The 25,336-nt window shown below is 40.7% G+C and overlaps 1 protein-coding gene across 3 annotated transcripts in view; it reads left to right on the forward strand.

Annotated features, from left to right (window-relative positions):
• The window catches only part of dapk1 (death-associated protein kinase 1), a 209,595-nt gene that overhangs the window by 99,997 nt on the left and 84,262 nt on the right, over window positions 1–25,336 (forward strand). For all 3 annotated transcript variants that reach the window (XM_068030069.1, XM_068030070.1, XM_068030071.1), the window contains 9 exons: window positions 911–1,049; window positions 7,404–7,533; window positions 12,527–12,575; window positions 12,672–12,698; window positions 15,553–15,705; window positions 17,543–17,588; window positions 18,626–18,715; window positions 20,595–20,687; window positions 21,673–21,792. In XM_068030069.1, the coding sequence (XP_067886170.1) occupies window positions 911–1,049; window positions 7,404–7,533; window positions 12,527–12,575; window positions 12,672–12,698; window positions 15,553–15,705; window positions 17,543–17,588; window positions 18,626–18,715; window positions 20,595–20,687; window positions 21,673–21,792 (847 nt within the window). The remainder of the gene's footprint in view (window positions 1–910; window positions 1,050–7,403; window positions 7,534–12,526; window positions 12,576–12,671; window positions 12,699–15,552; window positions 15,706–17,542; window positions 17,589–18,625; window positions 18,716–20,594; window positions 20,688–21,672; window positions 21,793–25,336) is intronic.

The raw sequence follows: 25,336 nt of genomic DNA on the forward strand, positions 1-25,336 counted from the left end.
ATAAAGCAAGTATATCTATTACAACAACAACTTATATTTATATAGCATGTAATAAAACAACTCAAGGCGCTTTACAGGAGCATTATAAAACAACGTATGACACCAAGCTACAAAAGGAGATATTGGGTCAGATGACCAAAAGCTTGGTCAAAGAGGTAGGTTTTAAGGGATCTTAAAGGAGGAAAGTGAGGCGGAGAGGTGTCGGGAGGATTTTCCAAAGCTTGGGGCATAGGCGACTGAAGGTGTGGCTACCAATGGTGTAGCGATTAAAATCAGGGATGTCCAAGAGGCTAGAGTTAGAGGCGCACAGATATCTTGGAGCGTTGTGGGGCTGGAGAAAATTGCAGAGATGGGGAGGGGCGAGGCCATGGATGGATATGAAAACAGAAATGAGAATTTTAAAATCAAGATGTTGCTTGACTGGCAGCCAATGTAGGTCAGCGAGCACTTGGGTGATAGGGTAATGGGACTTGGCGCGAGTTAGTACATGGGCAGCAGAGTTTTGGATTATCTCAAGTTTACGGAGAGTAGAAAGTGGGAGATAAGCCAGGAGTATATGTATAGGTATTGTAAATAAAGCTAAATGCCGTGAGGTGACTTCAGGCTATTAAGAACTTTTGTGCAGTTGAGATTTTAAAAATAGGTTGTGCAATTGAAATATTTTAACTAGACAAGCAAAAGCCACTTACCAAAATTCCAAAAGGTCAAATGACATGAAGTGAATGCCACCATATTGACTGTGACATCAAATCTTCCAGCATCATCCATGGCAAATGGCAGTTAGTGTTAACTCCATGTTTTTAGATCGGGCATTTAATTTGAATGACCTTAAAATTGATTTATATTTGAGCAAATTGTTTAAGTATGTTGGAAACAATCCCATCAGTTATTTCTCCTCAATAAACTGCAGCGTATCTGGAGGAGAGCTGTTCGATTTTCTCGCTGAAAAAGAGTCCTTGACAGAAGAGGAGGCCACAGAATTTCTGAAACAGATTCTCAATGGTGTCCACTATCTCCATTCCAAGTGCATTGCCCATTTCGATCTTAAGGTAAAACCAATGTGAAGTTGGTGAATTTTTTTATAGCTGCTTAGTATAGGATAAGCAAAATATATTCATTTTATGCACTGTGCCTGTGTATAGTATATAAATTGTTTGGTCATGCTCAAATCGCAAAATAGCTATTTCAATGATGTTGAGATATATTAGTCAGGCCATGTAAAATCATTGTCAGAAACTTAATTGTTAAATCTCTGTAGTAAAATTGTTGATCTAGAATTTCTATTGCCAAAAACTTCAAAATTATACTTTTCTTTTAAAAAAGATTTTCTCAGCTCTTTCCATTTTAAAACCTATGAAAGCGAGTGGTTCATGGCCTTGTCTTAGTCTTTTCTTCTTGCAGCTCTCAGTGCAGATAGCTGCAGTTGCACATTACTGTAGGTTGACGTTTCCATACTTTCAAATGGCACATGGTGAGATGGACAAATTAATTGGCTAACTGGGTGTACTGGATGGACTATTACGGAGACCTGTGAGATATGAGGGTGTGCTTTCCCAATTAACCCCTATTTTACTTATTTCTAAAGAAGAATGGAAGATTGTGGTTAAATACAGTTTTTGATTTTTAAAATGCATTTTTGTTTGGAGGGATGTGACTAGTGGTGTTCCGCAGGGATCAATGCTGGGACCTTTGCTGTTTGTAGTATATATAAATGATTTGGAGGAAAATGTAGCTGGTCTGATTAGTAAGTTTACGGACGACACAAAGGTTGATGGAGTTGCGGATAGTGATGAGGATTGTCAGAGGATACAGCAGGATATAGATCGGCTGGAGACTTGGGCGGAGAAATGGCAGATGGAGTTTAATCCGGACAAATGTGAGGTAATGCATTTTGGAAGGTCTAGTACAGGTGGGAAGTATACAGTAAATGGCAGAACCCTTAGGAGTATTGACGGGCAGAGAGATCTGGACGTACAGGTCCACAGGTCACTGGAAGTGGCAACGCAGGTGGGTAAGGTAGTCAAGAAGGCATACGGCATGCTTGCCTTCATCGATCGGGGCATAGAGTATAAAAATTGGCAAGTCATGCTGCAGCTGTACAGAATTTTAATTAGGCGACACTTAGAATATTGCGTGCAATTATGGTCACCACACTACCAGAAGGACGTGGAGGCTTTGGAGAGGGTACAGAAGAGGTTTACCAAGATGTTGCCTGGTCTGGAGGTTTAAGAGGCATCTTGACAAATACATGAATAGGATGGGAGTAGAGGGATACGGTCCCCGGAAGTGCAGAAGGTTTTCGTTTAGACAGGCATCAAGATCGGCGCAGGCTTGGAGGGCCGAATGGCCTATTCCTGTGCTGTACTGTTCTTTGTTCTTTGTTCTTTGATATTAATAGAATTGAAAGCATTTCAGTTCAAATTAGGGGTAGGCTAAATTCTTTTCTAGGAACATATTTAAATTGCGGTTAAAGGCCTCAAATGAAGAACATAAAACTTGAGAATTCCAAAAAAAAAAGAAAATAACTGAGTGTCAAATTCCTTTTGTAGTCTGACTTAAGGTAAAGGATTTTCTGCTAGAGTTTTCATGGAATGGTTTTCCGTGTAAGCGAGAGATAAATTCCACAGAACAAATGTTTTATCAGCTGCAGAAGGTGGATGAATATATTATAAAAAATTTTCTATCGATAGTTTTCTCCATTCAGCCGTAAACATCAGGAATGTTTGAATTTTACCCTAGCCTCTTCCCCATTCACCCCCTTCTCCAGGCTCTGCCCATTAGCTGATTTAATAGAAATGTGATTTTAAAATAAAGGAAGATAATGCCAGAGATGGCAAGCATACAAAAGCAAAATACTGCGGATGCTGGAAATCTGAAACAAAAATAAAAGCTGGAAATACTCAGCAGGTCAGGCAGCATCTGTGGAGAGAAAAACAGAATTAATGTTTCAGGTCGATGACATTTCATCAGAACTGAAATATTAAGTCTCTTTCTCTCTCTCTCCACAGATGCCGCCTTACCTGCTGAGTATTTCCAGCATTTTCTGTTTTTGACTTGGGTAAGCTTTCACCTCCGATCTCAAATCTAGCACAAACTAATGGAATGAAAGTCATTTCTCTTGCTGGCTGTAAGTAATCGAAGCAGAATAAGTTTAAGGCAGTCTTAACTTGGTTTTTAATGGGTTTAGGCCCACAGGACGAATCTGCCCATAATTTAGAATTGCAGTCACCAGCATGGGAAATGAATATAAAAGTTCCGCTGGTGCAACAATGTATCCTTTTTCAGTGTTGAGGGAGTATATTAGGAATTTTACTCTGCGTTTGACAATGGCTTGGGAATGTCAGTTGAATAATGCAATCTCAAAAGCAAGTAGGAAAATTAGAATCAGATTTCATTTCTCACAGATGACAGTCGTTATGTTCATCCCAACAGTCCATGTTGGTGTTTACCCTCCATGTAAGAAAATAGTACTAAACATATTTACCCACCCTGTTCCCATTTCTCTTTATTCCATTTACCTGCATCCACCTATCCAGTCTAATCTTGAATATTGACATTGTTTTGCCTTGGGCATGAACTCTGAAAGTGAATTCTATAGACTGACAATTTTCTTTGTAAAGAAGATTTTCTTGCTCTCTGTTTTAAATCCCTTACATTTAATCCTGTATCTGTTGCCCTTCATTCTCGATTCCAAGATAAAGTTTAAATAATTACAATTTGTACCTGCCTGCTTTACATGGAAAGCCATTTCCTCAAAGCTCTCAAAAAATTCTGTACCTTAAGTCAGCTTCTATCTATTCTGTACAATTCAATTGCCTTGTATTCTGCATCATTCTAATAAGAAAAAGCTCCAATTTTTCATGTCAGCACCTTAGTAAATCTATATTTTACCTTCTCTAAAGTCTCTATCCTTCCTATAGCGTGGAACCCATTACTGTGCACGGTGCTCTAACTGTGGTCTTAAGATTTTATATATAAGATTTATCATTACCTCATGGCCTTTAAATTATAACCCTTGTGACAAAAACCTAGAATTCCAATAACGCCAGCAGGAATGCATAAAGCCCAAGAGAAGCAGGAAGACTTTTCAAAATGTAACAATGTGTGTAATTCTGCACTTCGAGTGGTTAGCAACTTTTTAATTGGTCAGTATGAAATCTGATTAGGTCATTTTCTTTTAATAAAAACAAGAAATGCTGGAACCACTCAGCAGGTCTGGCAGCATCTGTGAAAAGAGAAGCAGAGTTAACGTTTCGGGTCAGTGACCCTTTGGAAGATGCTGCCAGACCTGCCGAGTGGTTCCAGCATTTCTTGTTTTTATTTCAGATTTCCAGCATCCACAGTATTTTGCTTTTATTTTCTTTTAATAGTTTGGAACAAACAAACAAATTTATTTGACCCTTGAATGATTGACCTGTTCAATGTTGGATCAGTGGAATTACTATGGGCAAAGTGTGAAAATTGTTTACTTGCGTAATATCTTTCCAGTCAAATATGCTTAAAGCCATTAGGTGATGCTGCCAGTAACTCAGGAGAAAAGTCGAGTTTAGCACCTGTGGTTTGAACCTGTCAATTTCTTTGCCTTCTGGTTTTCAAACTCCTTGCATGACACTTTACTAAAAGTTAATGCACAGGTACAAAATGCAACTATCTGAAGGATGTTTGGAATGCAAAACGGAGGAAATCGTGGTTCTGTTGTACAGCCCCTAGGTCAGACCCCCTCTGGAGTATTGCATTCAGATTTAGGCATCAAAGTTCAAAAGAGATATTGACCTTTCTCCTCAACTTCAGTTATGTTCCACGCTATCAAAAAAAAAACTGACCCAATCACGCTGTCGCAAAATAGAAATTCAGCTGTCATGCCCTTTCCCACCCAACATTCAGACTGTGGAAAGCTGTGTTGCTTTAAATGTTAAATATTCTGAGTTGAGTGGATTATTATGTGCTGTAGGGTATAAAGTGGAATAAAACCTGCAAGAACAAAATGGTGTAGCGATGGCCTGGTCTTTCACAACCCTTCGTGCACCCACCTGCCTTTTATGTGTAAGCTAAAAGTTGTATTTTTCTTTTGTAAATTAACCCCGTCTCACTGCCCATACACCCCAGCACCCACATTCCTCCCTAACTCTCGGCACTAACATCCACCTGAACCTGCCGCCCAAACCCTGGCCCTGCTGAACACAGCCCAAATGCCTCTCAGCACAAGTGCAACGACATGAAAGTTTCAACTGTTTTACATTTTATTTAATTCTTTACATTTTTTTTAAAAAATCTATGTATAAGCAAATTGGAATTCAGTTGTGGTTTGGACAGTCTTGTAAAACGTGATAATTCCACTTGTCCCATTTTTTTGAAAGGTATATTTTTTATGGTTGTTCAGTTTGTCGCAATATATTTGTTTCGGTTATCTGTCAATTTGTGACATCAGAAAACCAGGCGCGATGTAGAAATAGCATAGTTGCAAGAATATAATGGCAAATGATTGAGCAATAGGCATTATTGTATGTGTTTTCAGTTAGATTACTGGGGAATAGAACATGTGCATTATAAGACTAATGTGTGTGTAAAAGGATATTGTGCAGGTTCGTTTGTGTTTTGAACTGCAGCCAAATCACCTAAATCAATAGAGAACTATAGCTCTGGAAATGTTTGTTTTTCCACAAGTCACATGATGCATTCTGTCATCAGATATCCAGGAAGTAAAAATGAGTGTTTTACCGCTTCTGCTTTATTTTGTACTGTACAAATTACGAGGGAGGGAAGGAAGTAAAGAAATGGTCGGTTTATCCATATGAGAATTAAATTTAATTGGTAATAATATAACTATATGTAACCTACTGTTCTGAAAATTGAATGTTGCCATTGCTGAATAGAAAATTATTAAAAGCAAAAGAATTGAGTTCCAATCATGGTTGTAAAAAAAAAAAAAATCTGTAATCTGCCACTGCTTTTGAATTTAAAAAAAAAAGGCTTGTACTGGAAGTGAAAATACCAGCCAGCTGTGTCGCCCAAAAAACTATATATGCAGTAACTATCTAAAGGACTAAAATGAGCAATTCTCTTGCAGCTACCAGATATTCTTTATCAAAGGTCTGTATGCATATAACGCATTTTACTTTTTGGATAGCTCTTTAAATATGTATTCAGTGGAAAGCCCCAAAGTTAAGCTCCATCAAAACACAAAAATAAAAAAAGAAAATACTCTTAATAGATATGTGCATAGTGCAGATCAGCCATGATTTAATTGAATGACAAAACAGGCTTAAAGGGCTGAATGGCTGCTTACTGTCACTATGTTCCTATTTGGTTAATAAAGATCTGAAAGGTTAATGTCAGGTTGTAACTTTTCATCAAGTCGTTTTGATCCTGTGCTATATTTTTACAAAAAGAGTATTGTTTAAGAATGGGACTGAGCCACTCAATACTTGGGAGGTCCAGGTTTACCCAGTGTTTGTCAGAGCAGCAGTGGCATCACAGTTTGGTTTGGTATTACTGAGCTAGAGAGGGGGTGGCTCTCTTGCTGCCCAGTGACCCATGCTGAAAGTGCATTATATGGATGCAGTGCTGTGATGTCTCCCTCCCCACATAGTTGATTGGCTTGCTAGGCCATTTCAGAGGGCAGTTAAGAGTCCATCACAATGATGAGAGCCTGGAGTCACATGTAGGCCAGATCAGGTAAGGATGGCAGATTGCCTTCCCTAAAGGACATTAGTGAACCAGATGGGTTTTTATGACAATTGATAGTTTTATAGTTTTCAATTCCAGGTTTTTTTGTTAATTAATTGAATTTATTAATTCAATTTAAATTCCACCAGCTGCCATGGTGGCATTTGAACCCATGTCACCAGGGCAATTAGCCCAGGTCTCTGGATTACTAGTTCAGTGACATTACCACTACACCACCGTCTTGCCCTACTTAAATTGCTTGATATTGTGTGTGAGGGTAGTGGATCGAGTGAGGTAATGGCGAACTTCTGCTTATGCCACTAGAGCCATAACCCAGCAGTAGTTATCATGTTTAGTGCAGGGGAGGTCAGTGGAAAAATCTGCAAGAAAGAATTCAGTGTGTCCTTTACACGCGTTAATCAAACAGATGGATTTTATAATCGAATGACTATAGCAACTGTGTTGCTTCTCAGAGTTGTTAAAAAAAAAATGTATCTTGTAGCAAAGTAGACATTTTTTAAAAGCAGCATTGGTCAATTGAGAACTATAATCAATTTATTTTTGTTTTCGGTTCATATTTGAATAGTGTTAGACTTTGAAATAATTTACTTTTATGTAGAATACCAAGCTTTCATGATGCATTTTTTAAATAGTTCTTTTATGCAGTTTGTGTTTTGTTTCATTAATGGAAACAAGTTAATATTCAAATTCCTTCCACAACCTTTTCTTTCCTGCAGCCTGAAAACATTATGTTGCTAGATAAAAAGTCACCCAAACCTCGGATTAAGCTCATTGACTTTGGTTTGGCTCATGAAATAGATTTTGGGAATGAATTTAAAAACATCTTTGGAACTGCAGAGTTTGTGGGTAGGTATCTTTCAAGACTTATCTGAAATCAGCTTAGTTATTTGTAATTTTTAATGCTGACTTTTCACTGTTTGTCAAATGATTTTTAAAAAATTCTTTGAGGTAAATGTATATTTATTTTGTGGAATTGCTGTATAGTTTTCCTACACAGTATTTGCAGGAAGAATACATGCTGCAGTGAGGTTGATGGCACAGTTGTGCACGCACTGAGAGCAACCTGCTGATTGGGGATCAGAATAATTTAGCCTCAGATTAGTACCTGAGGTTCAACAGGGTCAGGATGATAACAATCCCTACATTATGAAAGGCATGACACTGGATAGGACTTGTTTGCTTGTGGACCTCTTCTGACCTGTGTGAATTGCATTGGTCAGTGTGAGGTATGCAGGTTTCCAGGAGTGGATTTAGGGTTAATAAAAACAGAAAGTACTAGAAATACACAGCATGCACCTTCTGGCAGAGTGTATTGCCTGCACCTTGGGGAAATGCATCTCTTTGCAACTAGTAGTGAGAGTTGCACTAAACCTTGCATTGAAAGGGGTGGGGCTCTGCCCTCAGACTGCTACCCAGAATGCAGGGACATAACCAGAGCCCTTCCAACATTTATCACTCAGATATGGGTAAAATTTGTCGACCATCAGTAGGATATTATTGTAAACCACCTATGCTTTCTGTTGGAGGATAGTTGTCAGGCTATATATGCATACTTCTCTCCATTCTGCCTTATATGGTGACTTCAAGTTTGTATTGTATTTTGATTTGGAGGCAAATGTGAGCATAAGAAGTTTCTGTTTAGAAGTTGTTTCCCATATCATATCAAAACCTTTAATATGAAGTGCCATAAACTGTAGAGTTAAGGGTTGATGTCCTCATAACATTGCTGAAAGCCATTCATTTGCCTAGGATTAGGAGACTGAGAAAGACTTGTAGCAGATTGTTCAAAATGGCAGTGGTCAAGACTTGAGAGCAGTTTGCTATCGTACATGCAAGATTCTAGGCAGATGATGTGGGCTGAGAGTAGAGGAGGAATACAATATACTTACAGTCTGCATCTAATGACTTGTAGCTCTTCCTTAAATGGAGTTAATCTATTGAGGTATGGAGCAGAAAGAGGAAAACAAAGGAAGGGAGCAATGACTTTTTACTATTTCTTCCCCTGGTTGCTTCAGGCAGTAGTTGTTTAGGTTTGGAGTCAGATTTAACCTCTATAAAAGATTGTTGAGAGTTTTGGAACATCTAACGCACAAGTTATAAAGCAACAATATGCGAGCATTTTTTTTTGAAAAGCCTTAATCTCTTGAGGGTTAATTATCCTTTTATATTGTACAGAGTGTTAATTGTGTTTAATTGTATGCAAGTGATGGGCATTAACTGGTGATTCACTTGAATCCCTATACATAAGCACAGACTGAAACTGTCAAATATTGGTTTAGGAGGTGTATGCTTGTAATGTGTAACTCTGTAAATACATATCAGAGTGTGAAAATTGACTCCAGCTCTATACTTCACCATCTGGCTTTTTGGATTATAATAAAAAGTTGGTATAAATTTTATATCCTTTTGTTACCATTTCTGCATTTCTAATGTGGAATATTGCAAATTCAAATAAATTATGTGAGCCACTTCCCTAATAGCTCAGTTGGTAGATGTGCTATCCAGAAAAGTCTCCGGTTTGTTCCTTGATCTGTGTAATGTTATTTGGTCTCCATGCTGCTGAGCTAGGGAGAGGGGAAATATACAGGTAAGGAGGGGAGAAAGTTTCCATGGTTGACTAGCCTGCTTTAACTTGCTGTCTAGACTCAACAACTAATGACAACCAATTGTTGGGTCGTGTGAGATGGTACATTTTGGTCAGAAAAATAAGGTGGCCACATATTCAATTGAAAATAAGTGTTGGAATGAATTGGGGAACAGAGATCTGGGAGTAGAAATACACAAGTTACTGCGGTTCATTTCTAGAGGAATAGAATAAAAAAGTAGAAAAGTTATGTTAAACTTGTATAGAATCTTGGTAGGGCCATACTTGGAGTACTGTGAACAGTTCTGGTCTCCATATTTAAAAAGGATACAGAGACGCTGGAGAGGGTGCAAAAAATATTTTACTAGAATGATACCAGAACTGAGAGGTTATAACTATTTGATTGGGGCTCTCTTTAGAAAAGAGAAGACGGGGGTTGATCATATAGCGGCCTTTAAGATTTTGATAGGGTAAATGTAGAGCAGATATTTCCACGCTGGGAAGACCAGGGGTTGAATTTTGTCACGGACTTTGGGACCCCGACATCAGGACCAAATGGGACGGGACTGGCTCGGCAATTTTACCTGCGATGGCCTCCTAATTGGCCATCTCTGGTCACACCCGTCTAAGAATGGCGGGCAGGCTCCTAATACTGCTGGCCCATTACCGATGGGTACTGCTAAGGCAGCTAGGAGCCCCCAGAGAGGTAAGTGTTATTTAAAATTTTGGATGGCTCTGCTGATCAGAGGGGAATCACCTCTGTGGGGATCGTTGGGTCCACTGCCCCTTCTTTGTGTGGAGGAGCCTCTGACTCCAATAGCCTCCCTAGCTGCCACAGGGAGACTGCATCCATGAAGCTGGTGGCCTGCCCCGCCGTCGACAAAATGCCAGCTCCCTGCCTTCATGGAGCGGGCCACCGATCTGCATGCTGGCCCGCTTTCTGCCTGCGGCTGGGAAGCTTCCCCGGCATTGGAGCTGCGTCAGGGTGCCGTCCTGATGTGGCTTCCCACTATTTTACCAGCATCTCCGCCCCCACCTCTGTTCCCACCATTCAGAGGCCTGTAAATTTCAGAATTCCAGAACTAGGGCCAGAAATATGATCACTAATAAATCCAGTAGGGAGATCAGGGGAAGCTTTGTTACCCAGGGAATGGTTGGAATGTGGAACTTGCTACCACAAGGGGCAGTTGAGACGACTAGCGTAGATGCATTTTGGGGAAGCTAGATAACCACACAAGTGGGCAAGGAATGTAAGTATATATTGATGGAGTTAGATAAAGAAGGATGAGAGGAGGCTCATGTGGAGCATGGACCAGTTGGGCTGAATGGCCTATTTCTGTGCTGTTATTCTTTGGCCTCCTTATCTCGAGAGACAATGGGTAAGCACCTGGAGGTGGTCAGTAGTGTGTGGAGCAGCGCCTGGAGTGTCTATAAAGGCCAATTCTCGAGTGACAGGCTCTTCCACAGGTGCTGCAGAAAAATTTGTTTGTCGGGGCTGTTACACAGTTGGCTCTCCCCTTGCGCCTCTCTTTTTTCCTGCCAACTGCTAAGTCTCTTCGACTCGCCACACTTTAGCCCCACCTTTATGGCTGCCCGCTAGCTCTGGCGAACGCTGGCAACTGACTCCCACGACTTGTGATCAATGTCGCAGGACTTCATGTCGCGTTTGCAGACGTCTTTAAAGCGGAGACATGGATGGCCGGTGGGTCTGATACCAGTGGCGAGCTCGCTGTACAATGTGTCTTTGGGGATCCTGCCATCTTCCATGCGGCTCACATGGCCAAGCCATCTCAAGCGCCGCTGACTCACTAGTGTGTATAAGCTGGGGATGTTGGCCGCCCCAGGACTTCTGTGTTGGAGATACGGTCCTGCCACCTGATGCCAAGTATTCTCCGGAGGCAGCGAAGATGGAATGAATTGAGACGTCGCTCTTGGCTGACATATGTTGTCCAGGTCTCGCTGCCGTAGAGCAAGGTACTGAGGACACAGGCCTGATACACTCGGACTTTTGTGTTCCGTGTCAGTGCTCCATTTTCCCACACTCTCTTGGCCAGTCTGGACATAGCAGTGGAAGCCTTTCCCATGCGCTTGTTGATTTCTGCATCTAGAGACAGGTTACTGGTGATCGTTGAGCCTAGGTAGGTGAACTCTTGAACCACTTCCAGAGCGTGGTCGCCAGTATTGATGGATGGAGCATTTCTGGCGTCCTGTCCCATGATGTTCGTTTTCTTGAGGCTGATGGTTATGTAAATACTACGTAATACTATATTCAAAATCTTCAGGAAAGGAGAGAAGAAATTTGGAAAGAGATATTTCATATTTTCCTCCCAAGCTAATTAAAAAAACTGATTTTGTTTATCACAGAAGTGTATATGTTTCCAAAAGGCATTTTTAAATTAGTACATTTCTGTATTTGTTGTCATGTTTACATGTACATACATATGAGTTATGAGCAGGAGTAGGCAACTCGGCCCCTCGAGCCTGCTCCGCCATTCAACAAGATCATGACTGGTCTGATTGTAACCTCAATTCCACATTCCCACCTACCCCCAATAACCTTTCACCCCTTAAATTTCTGTAATTTTGAGTTTTTAATCTAATACTTGTGCACATATTGATCTCCGATTGTGTGTTCTACTTTTCTTTTGACATGTAAAATTGCTTTTCTTTGGCATGTAAAGTCAAATGATTGAATTGATTTCCTGAGTTAAAATTATTAGGATTGTTCATCAGTAATGTCCAAGGTCCAAATGGTAAATTTGTGATTTTTGTTGTAGTTGGTTTATAATCTCCTTGTACTGTTATTAAGCACTATCTGCATAAAGGCAATTAATATTTAGCAAACTTTGGTTCTGAGTACCAAAACCAAACTCAAAGATGTTGATCTAAAAAAGAAATTCAGAGGACATAAAGTAAGAAATAATGGTGATGCAACCGGTGCAGCTGCACAATAAAACAGTTCACGGGGCTCGACCTTGAAACAGTTGTGAGGGCAGCGCCATCAAAGGGGAAATTTCACTCGTAGGGAAAAGGCAGAGGGAGAGATGAGGAACCCAAATGCACCTTGTCAACTGATGAGAATGCTATTAATTGATGTAGGATAGTTCCACCCTGCCAGCCAAAGGAGGAAATGGGAAGTGGCAGCAGTGAGAATCTATGTAAACTTAAAATGGGGGAAAAAAAATCCTGTTGATCATAACCTGCAATATTTTAGAACTTGTGAAATTAACTTTTTTAATTTTTTTTATTTCAAAGCTCCAGAAATAGTAAACTATGAACCTCTTGGTCTAGAGGCTGATATGTGGTAAGTGAAGACAAACTATATGATAAGCAGAACTTTTGGGTGTGCTTTTTTAAACCATTTGCAGAAACATAAAAGCACTTCTTTCTTGTGTTTCAGGAGTATTGGTGTCATAACCTACATTCTGTAAGTACTACATTTTTAAACAAATGTTCCTTTTCTCTCAGTTGTAAGTGTATTATTATGATGGTACCTGATGTTGCATTCTAATACAGGCACAGTAATGTAATTGATGATGCCATAATGTCAGCACCTTGGACTGCCTGAAATGTCCCTAGCATTGCTTTCTCAAGGATCATTTCCTAAAATGTGTAATTCATTGAGTGTGTCTCTTCAGAATTTCAAGCTTGTGATTGGGTTATGGAGAACTTTTTTTGCCTTCTATATTGTTTGAACAGCTAAATCAACAGAAATGCCCCAAGTATAATTAAATCTTGTGGCAATTATAATTCCTTAAAACTGTGATGAGTACTGGAGATCTGCAGTAGCATAGCGCAGATTGTGATCCAGCATTACTTCCAATTAAGATGTAAGCTGCGGGTTCCCACGAATAGTTGATTCATTTTCGTGAGCTACATTTTTGCTGTGCTATTTGAGAGCCGGAGGGATGGAGAGAAGATAGAACACAGCAGGAATGCCACTCTGTTTCTGTATCTAAAGTTTGGAAACCTATGGGAATCTCACCAGCAGAAGCTTGAGAACAGTTACCTTCCAGCCCTTTATGCCCTAGATCATTGTGCGCTGGTGACCTTAAGCAATGCATTATGTTGCTGAAGTGTATTGGAATATTTAAAATTGGATGACAGATAATCTGCATTCCATAACAATAACAATTTGTATTGAATCTTTTTAATGTAGAAATTTCACAGTGGTATAGAATTGGGAGAAAGGTTAGGGGAAGTAACCAAAAATGAGGCAAGAGATAAATTTTTGAGATAGAGGCTGGGATTTCATGCTGGGTAGACGGGAGAGGGATACCGACTGAAAAGTCGGTGGCGAACCCGCTTCCGCCTTGCCTGGGGACCTGACCTGCATTTTATGGGTCCCCGGGGTGGTAGGGGAATATAGGGACAGGTGAGGATGTGGTAGGAATATGGGATTAGTGTACGATTAGTATAAATGGGTGGTTAATGGTCGGCACAGACTCGTTGGGCCGAAGGGCCTGTTTCAGTGCTGTATCTCTTGAAAAGAAAATAGTTCCGAGGCGGCCAATCAGCGGGTCGGCAGCTCTTAGTCTCAGCAGCACCACTGGGAGCGGAGGCCACTGCTGGGACTGCAGCCCAGCCGAAGACATGGAGCTGGCAAGCCAGGTACGTTTTGGTTGCCTAGCCAGGGGTAATCGTTCGGGCCCCGGCGAAGCAAGGGTGGTCGGTTGGGGGGGGGAAGGAGGGAGCATGTTGGTTGCTGGGGGTGGTTGGGGTAGCAGGAGCGGCCCTCCGTCGGGCACTCTGTGCCTGATGAGCAGGCACCCCCCTCCCAGGGATGATCGCAGCCGCCTGGTTTTCACAGGCAGCTTTTCCCGGTTCCGGAATGTCTGCTTGCCACACGTAAAATTTGCATGGAGGTGGGCGAAGGCCCTTAAGTGGCCACTGAAAGTGAGAGAAGAGAGACAAGCAGCAGCCCAAACTCTCAGAGGGGAGGATGCCAGCTGGGACACAAGACTGGTCGAGCAAGACCATAACAGGATTTAGAAATAGACGCAAGGATTTTGAGGTCCATGCATTAGAGGGTGTAAATCCAATGTTAGATGTTGCAGTTCATCAAAAATAGTTCTATGGTGCATTTTTAAAAGATAAACTTAGAAAAATAAATGTTTCATGTAAAAACACAACAGTCCATAATATACAGGAAGTTAATATTGCTTTCTCAAGTAACTTGCAATGTATTTTATACTTTACTAATTATACATTTTCCCTTGAATGGTCAGCTAGTTAAGGCTGTGAGTGGCTAGGCTGTACAAACTAGGGAGGTCCCAGGTTCAGTTCCCTGGTTTGTGTTGATCTTGGCAAGGTAATCATGAGGATGTTGCAGTTGGCTTCTATGCCCTGAATTAGCGAAGGAAGCTTGTCCAGGGTTCTTACTGCTGATTATTTCTTCAGCAGTCCTTGCTGGAAATTGCCCAAGAGTGACCATCTGGTCAGCTGCGGTGATTCCCACAGTTAGGCAGTCTGCCAGCACATGTTGTCTAGACTCACATGAAGAATTGTCACTTGGGCAAGAGACCAGGAAGTCTCCGTGTTGTGGGACTGTACTCCAACAAGGAATGAGAAATCAATGCCTCCAAGAAGGAGAAAAACAGCAGGAATAAAAGGAAAAACAAATGTATTTGTTTCATCAATGCTTTGAGAATTTTTTCTCTACTGTTGGTGTTTCTGTAATGTAAATGGCTGACAACTGCATGGTTTAGCTGGCAATGTTGCCATTTTTAAATAGGACTGTATAATTGCACTAATTTCTAATTTTGGCTAATCTGTTAGTTTGATTTTCAGTGAATGGTACATTGAGAACAGAGTAAATATGAAGCAAAATATAAACACTGTTGCAATGTCAATTGTGCCATGTTTTTGAATGACTTAAAAAGATGTGGGAGTACAAGAGCCAGACCAGATAGAAATGGTCTTATGAAGAGCCTTTTACAGAAAGTGCCAACAGTTGGTTTCATAATGTTAGATAAATTAATTTCATCAGATAGAGTTAAATAGTGACCACAATATTTCTTGTGCTAACATTGTAGGATTTCTGTTTGGGATACAGAAAGTAAAAATTATTTCGCAACTGGAGCTATTTAGTCAACACAAACAGCAGAATGATACCGAATGATTTCCTGTTTGAAATCTTGCGTCGTTGCGCTCAAACCTTTACAGTAGTAGTTGTAAGAAAAAGTCACCCATAAAGTTTATTTTTGGAGGTGTGTTTTATGAACAGTAGTTATCACGTACATTACAATGTTCTGAAATTTCCATCATTTTCTCTTAATTAGCTTGAGTGGTGCATCACCTTTCTTGGGTGACACTAAACAAGAAACATTGGCCAATGTTTCAGCTGTGAATTATGAATTCGATGAGGAGTTTTTCAAGAATACTAGTGGCTTGGCAAAAGACTTTATCCGGAAACTTCTTGTGAAAGATCCTAAGTATGTGTTCAATGCACTTTTTAAAAATATTGCTTTATTGTACTTTAATTGTAGATGCAAACTAAACTTAAAAATATGAATGTTAAAGATGCTAATTGCTTAGTTGTGTGGTTCTGTGGGTAAATGCATTACCCAGCATGTGATACTGTGCCATGTCAACCAGGTAGAACCCAGGTTTGTGCCAAGTTAGCTGATCTCAGCTGGCAATGGTTGGTGCTGCAATTGTTGTCAATGTCCCTCAGCTTGGGAGGGAATAATCAGTCAAGGTTTCTGTTCCTGATTTCAGTTCCAAGACCTATGTGCAGGTTCGATTTTTTTTTTTTAAAATCAGTTATAATCTTCCTGTGATCAAAGTCTGCTGGCACTTGCTGTCCAGTCTAGCATGCGAAGACTAATTTTGTCCCATATAATCTGTCCGAAATCATGAGTACTTGCCACCTTCAGAATAAGAGGAAAAATAATTTGGGGTGGGGAATGTAATTTTTTTTTTAAAAATTGTATTGTTACAATCTCACTTGTGTATACAGTGATTTTTTTTCCATTTAGGAACAAGACTGGTAAATTTTCCTTATCAATCTTCTATTGATATTTTTCTTCCCATACCTAATGTAGTAAATGGATAATATTGACAAGATGATGAGCCATTTTTTGGTAGCCTGGCACTTTATCAGTGTGAAAATGATAGATGACACTTGGACATCAAAGGGTAAAATTCTCCTGCTTTCTAATTTTCGGAAAAGGAAGCCCTATTGACCTGTTTGTACTCAATACTGACTTTCTGTACCGTTTTTTACAACTACCATTTTGGTGAAAATCCTGTAATTTCACCTCACTACTCTATATTCACATTCTACAAGTACAGCATATGTATTCTGTCTTAGAATACATATGATTCACTATCATGTTTTTAAAAAATAAAACACTTTGCAAAGCTTTCACTTCTGTGCTTATTTTACTGAACTGAAAACTTTGTCAAGGTTCAAGGAGCCACTGAGCTCAACTGAGCCTCACAGCTCCAGCGACCCGGGTTCAATTCTGGGTACTGCCTGTGTGGCGTTTGCAAGTTCTCCCTGTGTCTGCGTGGGTTTCCTCCGGGTGCTCCGGTTTCCTCCCACATGCCAAAGACTTGCAGGTTGATAGGTAAATTGGCCATTATAAATTGCCCCATAGTATAGGTAGGTGGTAGGGAAATATAGGGACAGGTGGAGGTGTGGTAGGAATATGGAATTAGTGTAGGATTAGTATAAATGGGTGGTTGATGGTCGGCACAGACTCGGTGGGCCGAAGGGCCTGTTTCAGTGCTGCATCTCTAAATCTAAATCTTAGTGAAAGATCACAAGGTACAGCCTGAGAAACTCCAGTTGCTCTGATTTTGCTTATTTACCCTCATAATGCAGCACAACCAGAAAATCTGGTGATTCCACAGCCAGATTACATGATGGCAACCATTAGGCCACTGCTCTGGCAAGTTATAGATTTACAATAATGGAAATCCATGTTTTCAACCTCCCCACTCTCTTGGCTACAGAAAGAAAGAAAACTAAAGATGGTTGAAGGGAAGAAAGAATTAGATAGTTTCTGTACTTAACCACCATTCTGTGAACAATAATTATATCCTGTTGACTTGTGTCCTATTTTCAGACCATTTTTATGCACCATGAAATGCTTGACGCTGCACTTGAAGCGATGTCAATTTTTTTTTTAAATTAAAGGAAGCCCCATGGCAGCCTGAAAAACAGATTGAGATGCTAGTGTAGGTAGTGGGATTTTGTTTTGCATTTGATTGCTGCAGTGTTTTTAATTGTACATTTTTACTTTCCTATTCTGTCGTTAATAGGAAAAGAATGACTATTCAAGATAGTTTGCAGCATCCATGGATCAAGGTATGCTTATCTATATGTATTTTAAGACTTCAACATAAAGATACAAATGGAGAAAAATGCATAACCCTCCCTAATTCAATTTTCTTGAATCAATTATGGCACCTAAGTTTAAAGGAAAACCCTGACCTTATCCATTTGTCTGTTTTCCACTAAAGCAAATGCAATTCACCGTAGCAATATCTGCCATTTTCAACTTGAAATAATTTTTTTCTAAAGAAAACATGAATTGTATTTTATTTTTAGAACTGCACTTGAATTATTGCCCCAAACAAAATGTGGAAGATTACACTTTTACCAGACAATTAACCTGTAGCCCATGTTTATCCAGACACATTATTGCAATTAGACGCACTCAAGCTAGAAAACTGGGAAGCTGATTAAATGTAATGATGCATTTCTAATTGACCTTTCAACAGCTTACTGTTTTTACTTAAAAATATATTTTTGAGGCATTGTAACATGAGTTGCATCTGAGGTCAGCCAGGTTTTTTTTATTGCATTAAAAATCTAAAATGTTAATTGAATGGCATCTGTTTCATGTCTCGGTTAGATTATGGGCCAAGGCAAAATCACTATCAACAGAGACTTGAAATTTAAATGTACATGCAGATAATTTGTAAAGAAATGGCACTATTAGGCCTGTTTTTCTAAATAATCATTGTATTTTGGTAATATTTAGCTTGGATCAGTTCTGTTTATCCAAGAAAATTTGGCAGTCGCACACTGGAACAATAAGCTCCTGAGCTAAATATGTCTTGGCTGGTATCTAGAATTCTGGCTGTCATCAGAGGATGAGTTTTCTCAGCCTAAGCTTGGTGAGCTACAGGTAGGAAGGAAAGCTCTCATGTTCCTTCCCATGTCTTGTGCTGGGTCAACTGCGGAATGACATTGATGGTGATCTGATGGGAAAGATGGTTTCAGTGTCTACCCAAGTCTGGGTCAGTGTAGTACAGAAATTATGTTGCTTACATGTGTATTTATTTTCAACTCACAAATGCTCGAAAGTATTTAGTAACTTTATTTTTGTGACATTTCAGCCAAAGGACAGTCAGCAGGCTCTCAGCAGAAAAGCGTCTGCTGTAAATATGGAAAAGTTTAAAAAATTTGCAGCCCGCAGGAAATGGAAGGTATGTGGCTTTGTAACTGACGTGCAGTATTTACTCCCTTACCTATCTCTGTACTCAGTACAAAATTTGTGGGCTTCAGAATTTGAAAATGAATTGACAAAGGAATCTGGGTCAGGTCATTGTGTCCATTATTATAGGGTCGGGAAGGGAGAAGTATAAGAGTTTGAATAAAAGAAAATATTTAAAATATGGCTGCCTTGATGGGGGAAGGAGGCAAAGGAGAAGTTGTTTCAAAAGTTGATTTTTTTTTTTTAAATGAAGGGCCAGGTAATATTGAACATTTTTGTAAGTGAACGTAAGAATGTGCACTTTTATAGCGCCTTTCATATCCTTAGGATATCCCAAAGCACTTCATACAGTGTGGTTGTTTTGAAGGTTAGTCATCGTTGTAATGTTTTCCATTTGAGGATAGAGCCTGAGGAGAGACTAGTCAATTGGACTTCTGTTATCTGAAAGAGAAGACTAAGAGATAATTTGATAGAAATATTCAACAATGAGGGGCTTGGGGAATGTGAATTAGGATAACATTTTTTGTTCTGTTAAATTCAAAAACAAGAGGTTATAGTTTCAAATTAAGAACAGCAAAAGAAAATGGGATATTCAGGCAAAATGTCTTTGGCAAGAGGCTAGTAAACATATGGAGTGACTGCCAGTAAAGGTAGTATCACCAAAATCTATGATTAAGTTTAACTGGAGAGTAGACAAGTAGCATTCAGTTTTAAAGTGTAAAAATGCCTCAAGGTATTCTTGTGTGAAGTTTGGTCCATCTAATATACCCATGAACTACTTCTGCCTGAAAATTGTTACCATGTTACTTTCATCAAGGGGTAGGATTTCATTGCTGGAGAATGGATACCTTTTATTATTTGTTCTGTTGCGCGCTCTGATTAGTTACAACATGGGTCAAATATTAGTCAAGCTTGCTTTTTAACTCTGCCCCAAAAATCTACCTGGAGTCCAACCTCAAATGGCTGTCCTGCATCCTGCCAAGCAACCATTGAGTTTCTGACTGCGATTACCAATTCAGTGCATACACGTGCTGAATAATTAGCACTCTTCAGCTGCTAGCTGTGCTCACTTACATACTGGTATGAGTTGTGATTAATGTAAAACCTACAATTCTATCTGAGCTAATTAAAAAAAACTGTCACAATGGTGGAAAGGCACCATTAATCATCTACGTCACCTTTTTTAGTTTTGATGCTCTTAGCAGGTTATTTGGAATTAGTTTTTATTTTGCTAAATCTCCAATTTCTTTGACCACTTTTTAAGTATAGTTAATGTTTACTGAGAATTGTCATCAGTTCTACTACTGAAAATCAAATTTTTATGCTTCTTTCCCCAGTCTCTTTTAAAGAAATTTTTTGTTTAAATCAGCAGTGTTGAAAATTTAATTGAGAGCATAGTTTTAAGGAAATACTGATCCATTGTCATGAATTAGCGTACAGATCAAATAATGAAATCGCGGAAGTACCTTAGTTTAATGGCCAGTTTCTCCTCACAAAGTTTAGCTGCCTGTCTCAAAACAATTCCTGGCAAGATGCCAGCAAAATCTTTCTTCTGTACTAACGTATTGGTGTTTATACATGTAGGGAAAAATGTTCTTTATTTTTAAGTGATACTGGTGACCGGATCCTGAAATAATAAAATTATATAGCTTTTATTTCCTTTCCTACTTGGATGAATTTAGTTTTTAATCCCTGTGAGCAAGGTTAGGCAAGTAAATATAAAACTGTCTGTAACATTCCATCTATTTAGAATTCATTCTGATGTATCATTGCTAGGTGATTGCAAACTATTAAATGTTCTGTGAGCTGTAAGTTCTTTGTTGAGTTTACATTTAACTGCAAGTTATTTTGTTAAAATGTATTTTCTTTAGCAATCAGTACGGTTAATATCGCTGTGCCAACGGCTATCAAGATCATTCCTTTCTCGAAGCAACATGAGTGTTGCTAGGAGTGAGGACACTTTGGTAAGTACCTGAACAAAAATTCGTTTGGCGCTGAGGACTTTTTGTTTCCTTTTGTGATGGTGAGAACTTGCAAGAGTTGTGTGTGCTGCATAAATACATGCTGGCTGTGCACTAGGTCAGCTTGGTTGTTATTACTCCTTCCCCTATAATAAAGTAGCTTGCTGTTACTCCCTGGTTCACTCATGGTTCACTTGATAAAGTACAGTCCAAGTCTGAACCTTGAAGTGAAAAGGGTTGGAAGAAACTTTTTTTTTAAAGAAAAGGATTGACTTTTCTTTTGGTACCAATTTTCTCCTTCTCCTAAAGGGAGGATTCCTGTTGTGGAATTGACTCCATGGGTGTTTGTCTTTCATTATTCAGCAAGCTATTTTCAGTAATGACATTACAGCCTGTCCTCACCCAAAGTCCACATGTACAAGTTGTTAAAGGATAGCCATTAGTATAGGAAAAGGAGCCTGTCTGGTATTCCACTTCTTAAAACCCTCCTATTTGATCAAACTCTTCAGCTCAATGTTGATTGTTCTCAAATTATACTTCCATGAAGCACCTTGGGACTTTTTTCTAAATTAAACACAAGTTGTTCTTGGGCCAATTGTTGTGCCCTAACTGCTACCCTGGCTGATACCAGTTGGTTCAGCACAGAGCAGAATTGAATCTAGGACCTTCCTTGTCTGAATGGTTTAACTGCTTATGGGATTAATCGGTGGAGCTCTTGAATTTTAATTTTAGTGTAGCTCCAAAGAACTAAAGTTGGACACAGTTCTGTCATCATTACTTAAAATGTGCTGTTTCTAAAATTAAATTGAAAGCTTGATTTCCGCATGATTCGGAATAATTGGCAGAGGATTTTATCTGTGTATAAATTATGCTATTTTTGAAAATAGTGAAAATACTCTCTTCCTTTTTTTTTCCTCCCACACATATGTTCAGTAATGTTGGTTGGCTTCCAAAAATGATTGATTTATTTTTTTCCCCTTGTGATAAGGATGAAGAGGATTCATTTGTAATGAAAGCAATTATTCATGCCATCAATGATGATAATGTTCCCGGTCTACAGCACCTCCTTGGATCTCTTGCCAATTATGACATAAACCAGGCTAACAAGGTAACTTCTGTGCATCCTTTGGTGTGCTTTGTTAATGGCATGAGAATTATTTCCTTCCCAGCTTTCAGAATAACGGGTTCCTACTATGTCAATCTTCACATAATCCAATAATTTAATAGTAGGCAGAGTATGCACGATAAGCTAAATTCACTATATTCCAGTATAGGGGAGGCGGTGGCGTAGTGGCATTATCACTGGACTAATAACCCAGAGATCCAAGGTATTGCTCTGAAGGCATGGGTTTGAATCCCACCAAGGCAGAAGGTGGAATTTGAATTCAATTAATATATCTGGAATTAAAAGCTAGTCTAATGAAACCATTGTCGATTGTTGTAAAAACCCACCTGGTCCACTAATTCCCTTTAGGGAAGGAAATCTGCCATCCTTACCTGGTCTGTAAGGTCCCGTCCTACCCATGTGACTCCAGACCCGCAGCAATGTGGTTGACTGTTAAATGCCCTCTGAAATGGCCTAGCAAGCCACTCAGCTGTATCTAACCACTACGAAGTCAATAAGGACCACCTGGCATCGACCTAGGCACCAGAAATGACGATGGCAAACCCAGTCCTGTCAACCCTGCAGAATCCTCCTTACTAACATCTGGGGGCTTGTGCCAAAGTTGGGAGAGCTGTCCCACAGACCAGTCAAGCAACGGCCTGAAATAGTCATACGGAATCGTACCCCTCAGACAATGTCCCAGACACTGCCATCACCATCCCTGGTTATGTCCTGTACCACCGACAGGACAGACCCAGCAGAGGTGGCAGCACAGTGGTATACAGTTGGGAGGGAGTTGCCCCAAGAGTCCTCAACATCGACTCCAGACCCCATGAAGTCTCATGGCATCAGATCAAACAAGGGCAAGGAAACCTCCTGATTACCACCTGTCGCCCTCCCTCAGCTGAAGAATCAGGACCCCTCCATGTTGAACACCACATGGAGGAAGCACTGAGGGTAGCAAGGGCGCAGAATGTACTCTAGGTGGGGGACTTCAATGTCCAGCACCAAGAGTGGCTTGGTAGCGCCACTACTGACCGAGCTGGCTGAGTCCTAAAGGGAATAGCTGCAAGACTGGGTCTGCGGCAGGTGGTGAGGTAACCAACAAGAAGAAAAAACATATTTGACCTCGAACCTCTGCAGATGCTTCTGTCCATGACAGTATTGGTCAGATTGACCACTGCACAGTCCTTGTGGAGATGAAGTCCCACCTTCACATTGAGGATATCCTCCATTGTGTTGTGTGGCACTACCACTGCTAAATGGGACAGATTTACAGATCTAGCAATGCAAAACTGGGCATCCATGAGGCACTGTGGGCCATCAGCAGCAGCAGCAGAATTGTACTCAACCGCAATCTGTAACCTCATGGCCTGGCATATACCCCGCTCTACCATTACCATCAAGCTGGGAGAACAACTCTGGTTCAATGAAGAGTGCAGGAGGGCATGCCAGGAGCAGCACCAGACACACCACAAGATGAGGTGTCAATCTGGTGAAGCTACAACCCAGGACTACTTGTGTGCCAAACTGCGAAAGCAGCATGCGATAGAGCTAAGCAATCCTGTAACCAACGGATCAGATCTAAGCTCTGCAGTCCTGCCACATTCAGGTGTGAATGGTGGTGGACAATTAAGCAACTAACTGGAGGAGGTGGCTCCACAAATATCCCCATCCTCAATGATGGGGGAAGCCCAGCACATCAGTGCGAAAGATAAGGCTGAAGCATTTGCAACAATCTTCAGCCAGAAGTGCCGAGTTGTTGAATCATCTCGGCCTCCTCCTGAAGTCCCCAGCATCACAGATGTCAGACTTCAGCCAATTCGATTCACTCCGTGTGATATCAAGAAACGGCTGAAGGCACTGGATACTGCAAAGGCTATGGGCCCTGACACCATTCTGGCAATAGTACTGAAGACCTGTGCTCCAGAACTTGCCGCGCCCCTAGCCAAGCTGTTCCATTACAGCTACAACACTGGAATCTACCCTGCAATGTGGAAAATTGCCCAAGTATGTCCTGTACTCAAAAAGCAGGACAAGTCCAACCCAGCCAATTACCGCCCCATCCGCCTACTCTCAATCATCAGTCAAGTAATGGAAGGTGTTGTCGACAGTGCTGTCGAGCGGCACTTGCTTAGCAATAACCTGCTTACTAACACTCAGTTTGGGTTCCGCCAGGGCCACTCAGCTCCAGACCTCATTACAGCCTTGGTTCAAACATGGACAAAAGAACTGAACTCCAGAGGTGAGGTGAGAGTGACTGCCCTTGACATCAAGGCAGCATTTGACTGAGTATGGCATCAAGGAGCCCTAGCAAAACTGGAGTCAATGGGAATCAAGGGGATAACTCTCCACAGGTTGGAATCATACCTAGCACAAAAGAAGATGGTTGTGGTTGTTGGAGGTCAATCATCTCAGCTCCAGGACATTGCTGCAGGAGTTCCTCAGGGTAGTGTTCTAGGCCCAACCATCTTCAGCTGTCAGAAGTGGGGATGTTTGCTGATGATTGCGCAATGTTCAGTACCATTCACGACTCCTCAGATACTGAAGCAGTCCATGTAGAAATGCAGCAAGACCTGGACAATATCCAGGCTTGGACTGATAAGTGGCAAGTAACATTCGTGCCAGGCAATGACCATCTCCAACAAGAGAGAATCGAACCATCTCCCCTTGGCATTCAATGGCATTGCCATCACTGAGTCCCCCATTATCAACATCCTGGGGGTTACCATTGACCAGATACTGAACTGGTGTAGCTATATAAATACTGTGGCTGCAAGAGCAGGTCAGAGGCTAGGAATCCTGCAGTGAGTAACTCACCTCCTGACTCCCAAAAGCCTGTCCACCATCTACAAGGCACAAGTCAGGAGTGTGATGAAATACCGTCCACTTACCTGGATGGTTGCACCTCCAACAATGCTCAGAGGCTCGACACCATCCAGGACAAAGCAGCCCGCTTGATTGACACCCCATCTACAAACATTCACTCCCTCCACCACCGACGCACAGTGGCAGCAGTGTGTACCATCTGCAAGATGCACTGCAGCAACGCACCAAGGCTCCTTCGACAGCACCTTCCAAACCCATGACCTCTACCACCGAGAAGGACAAGAGCTGCAGATGTATGGGAACATTACCACCTGCAAGTTCCCCTCCAAGTCACACACCATCCTGACTTGGAACTATATCACCGTTCCTTCACTGTCGCTGGGTCAAAATCCTGGAAGTCCCTTCCTAACAGCACTGTGGGTGTACATAACCCATGTGGACTGCAGCAGTTCAAGAAGGCATCTCACCACCACCTTCTCGAGGGCAATTAGGGATGGGTAATAGATGCTGGCCTAGCCAGCGATGCCCACATCCCATGGATGAATAAAAAATATGCTACATATCATTTTATCACCTTGTGTACTTGTATAACAAATATATTTGGTGTTCCTGTAGTATAATTATGGTTATGTAGGTCATTTTGTGTTATCAAAGTAATCAAAATTGTGCCAAAGTACAGTAGGCTGTCTGATCTATCAACACATGGAAAAACATCATA

This window comes from Heterodontus francisci, chromosome 4 (genome assembly GCF_036365525.1).
Source record: "Heterodontus francisci isolate sHetFra1 chromosome 4, sHetFra1.hap1, whole genome shotgun sequence".
NCBI lineage: Eukaryota > Metazoa > Chordata > Chondrichthyes > Heterodontiformes > Heterodontidae > Heterodontus > Heterodontus francisci.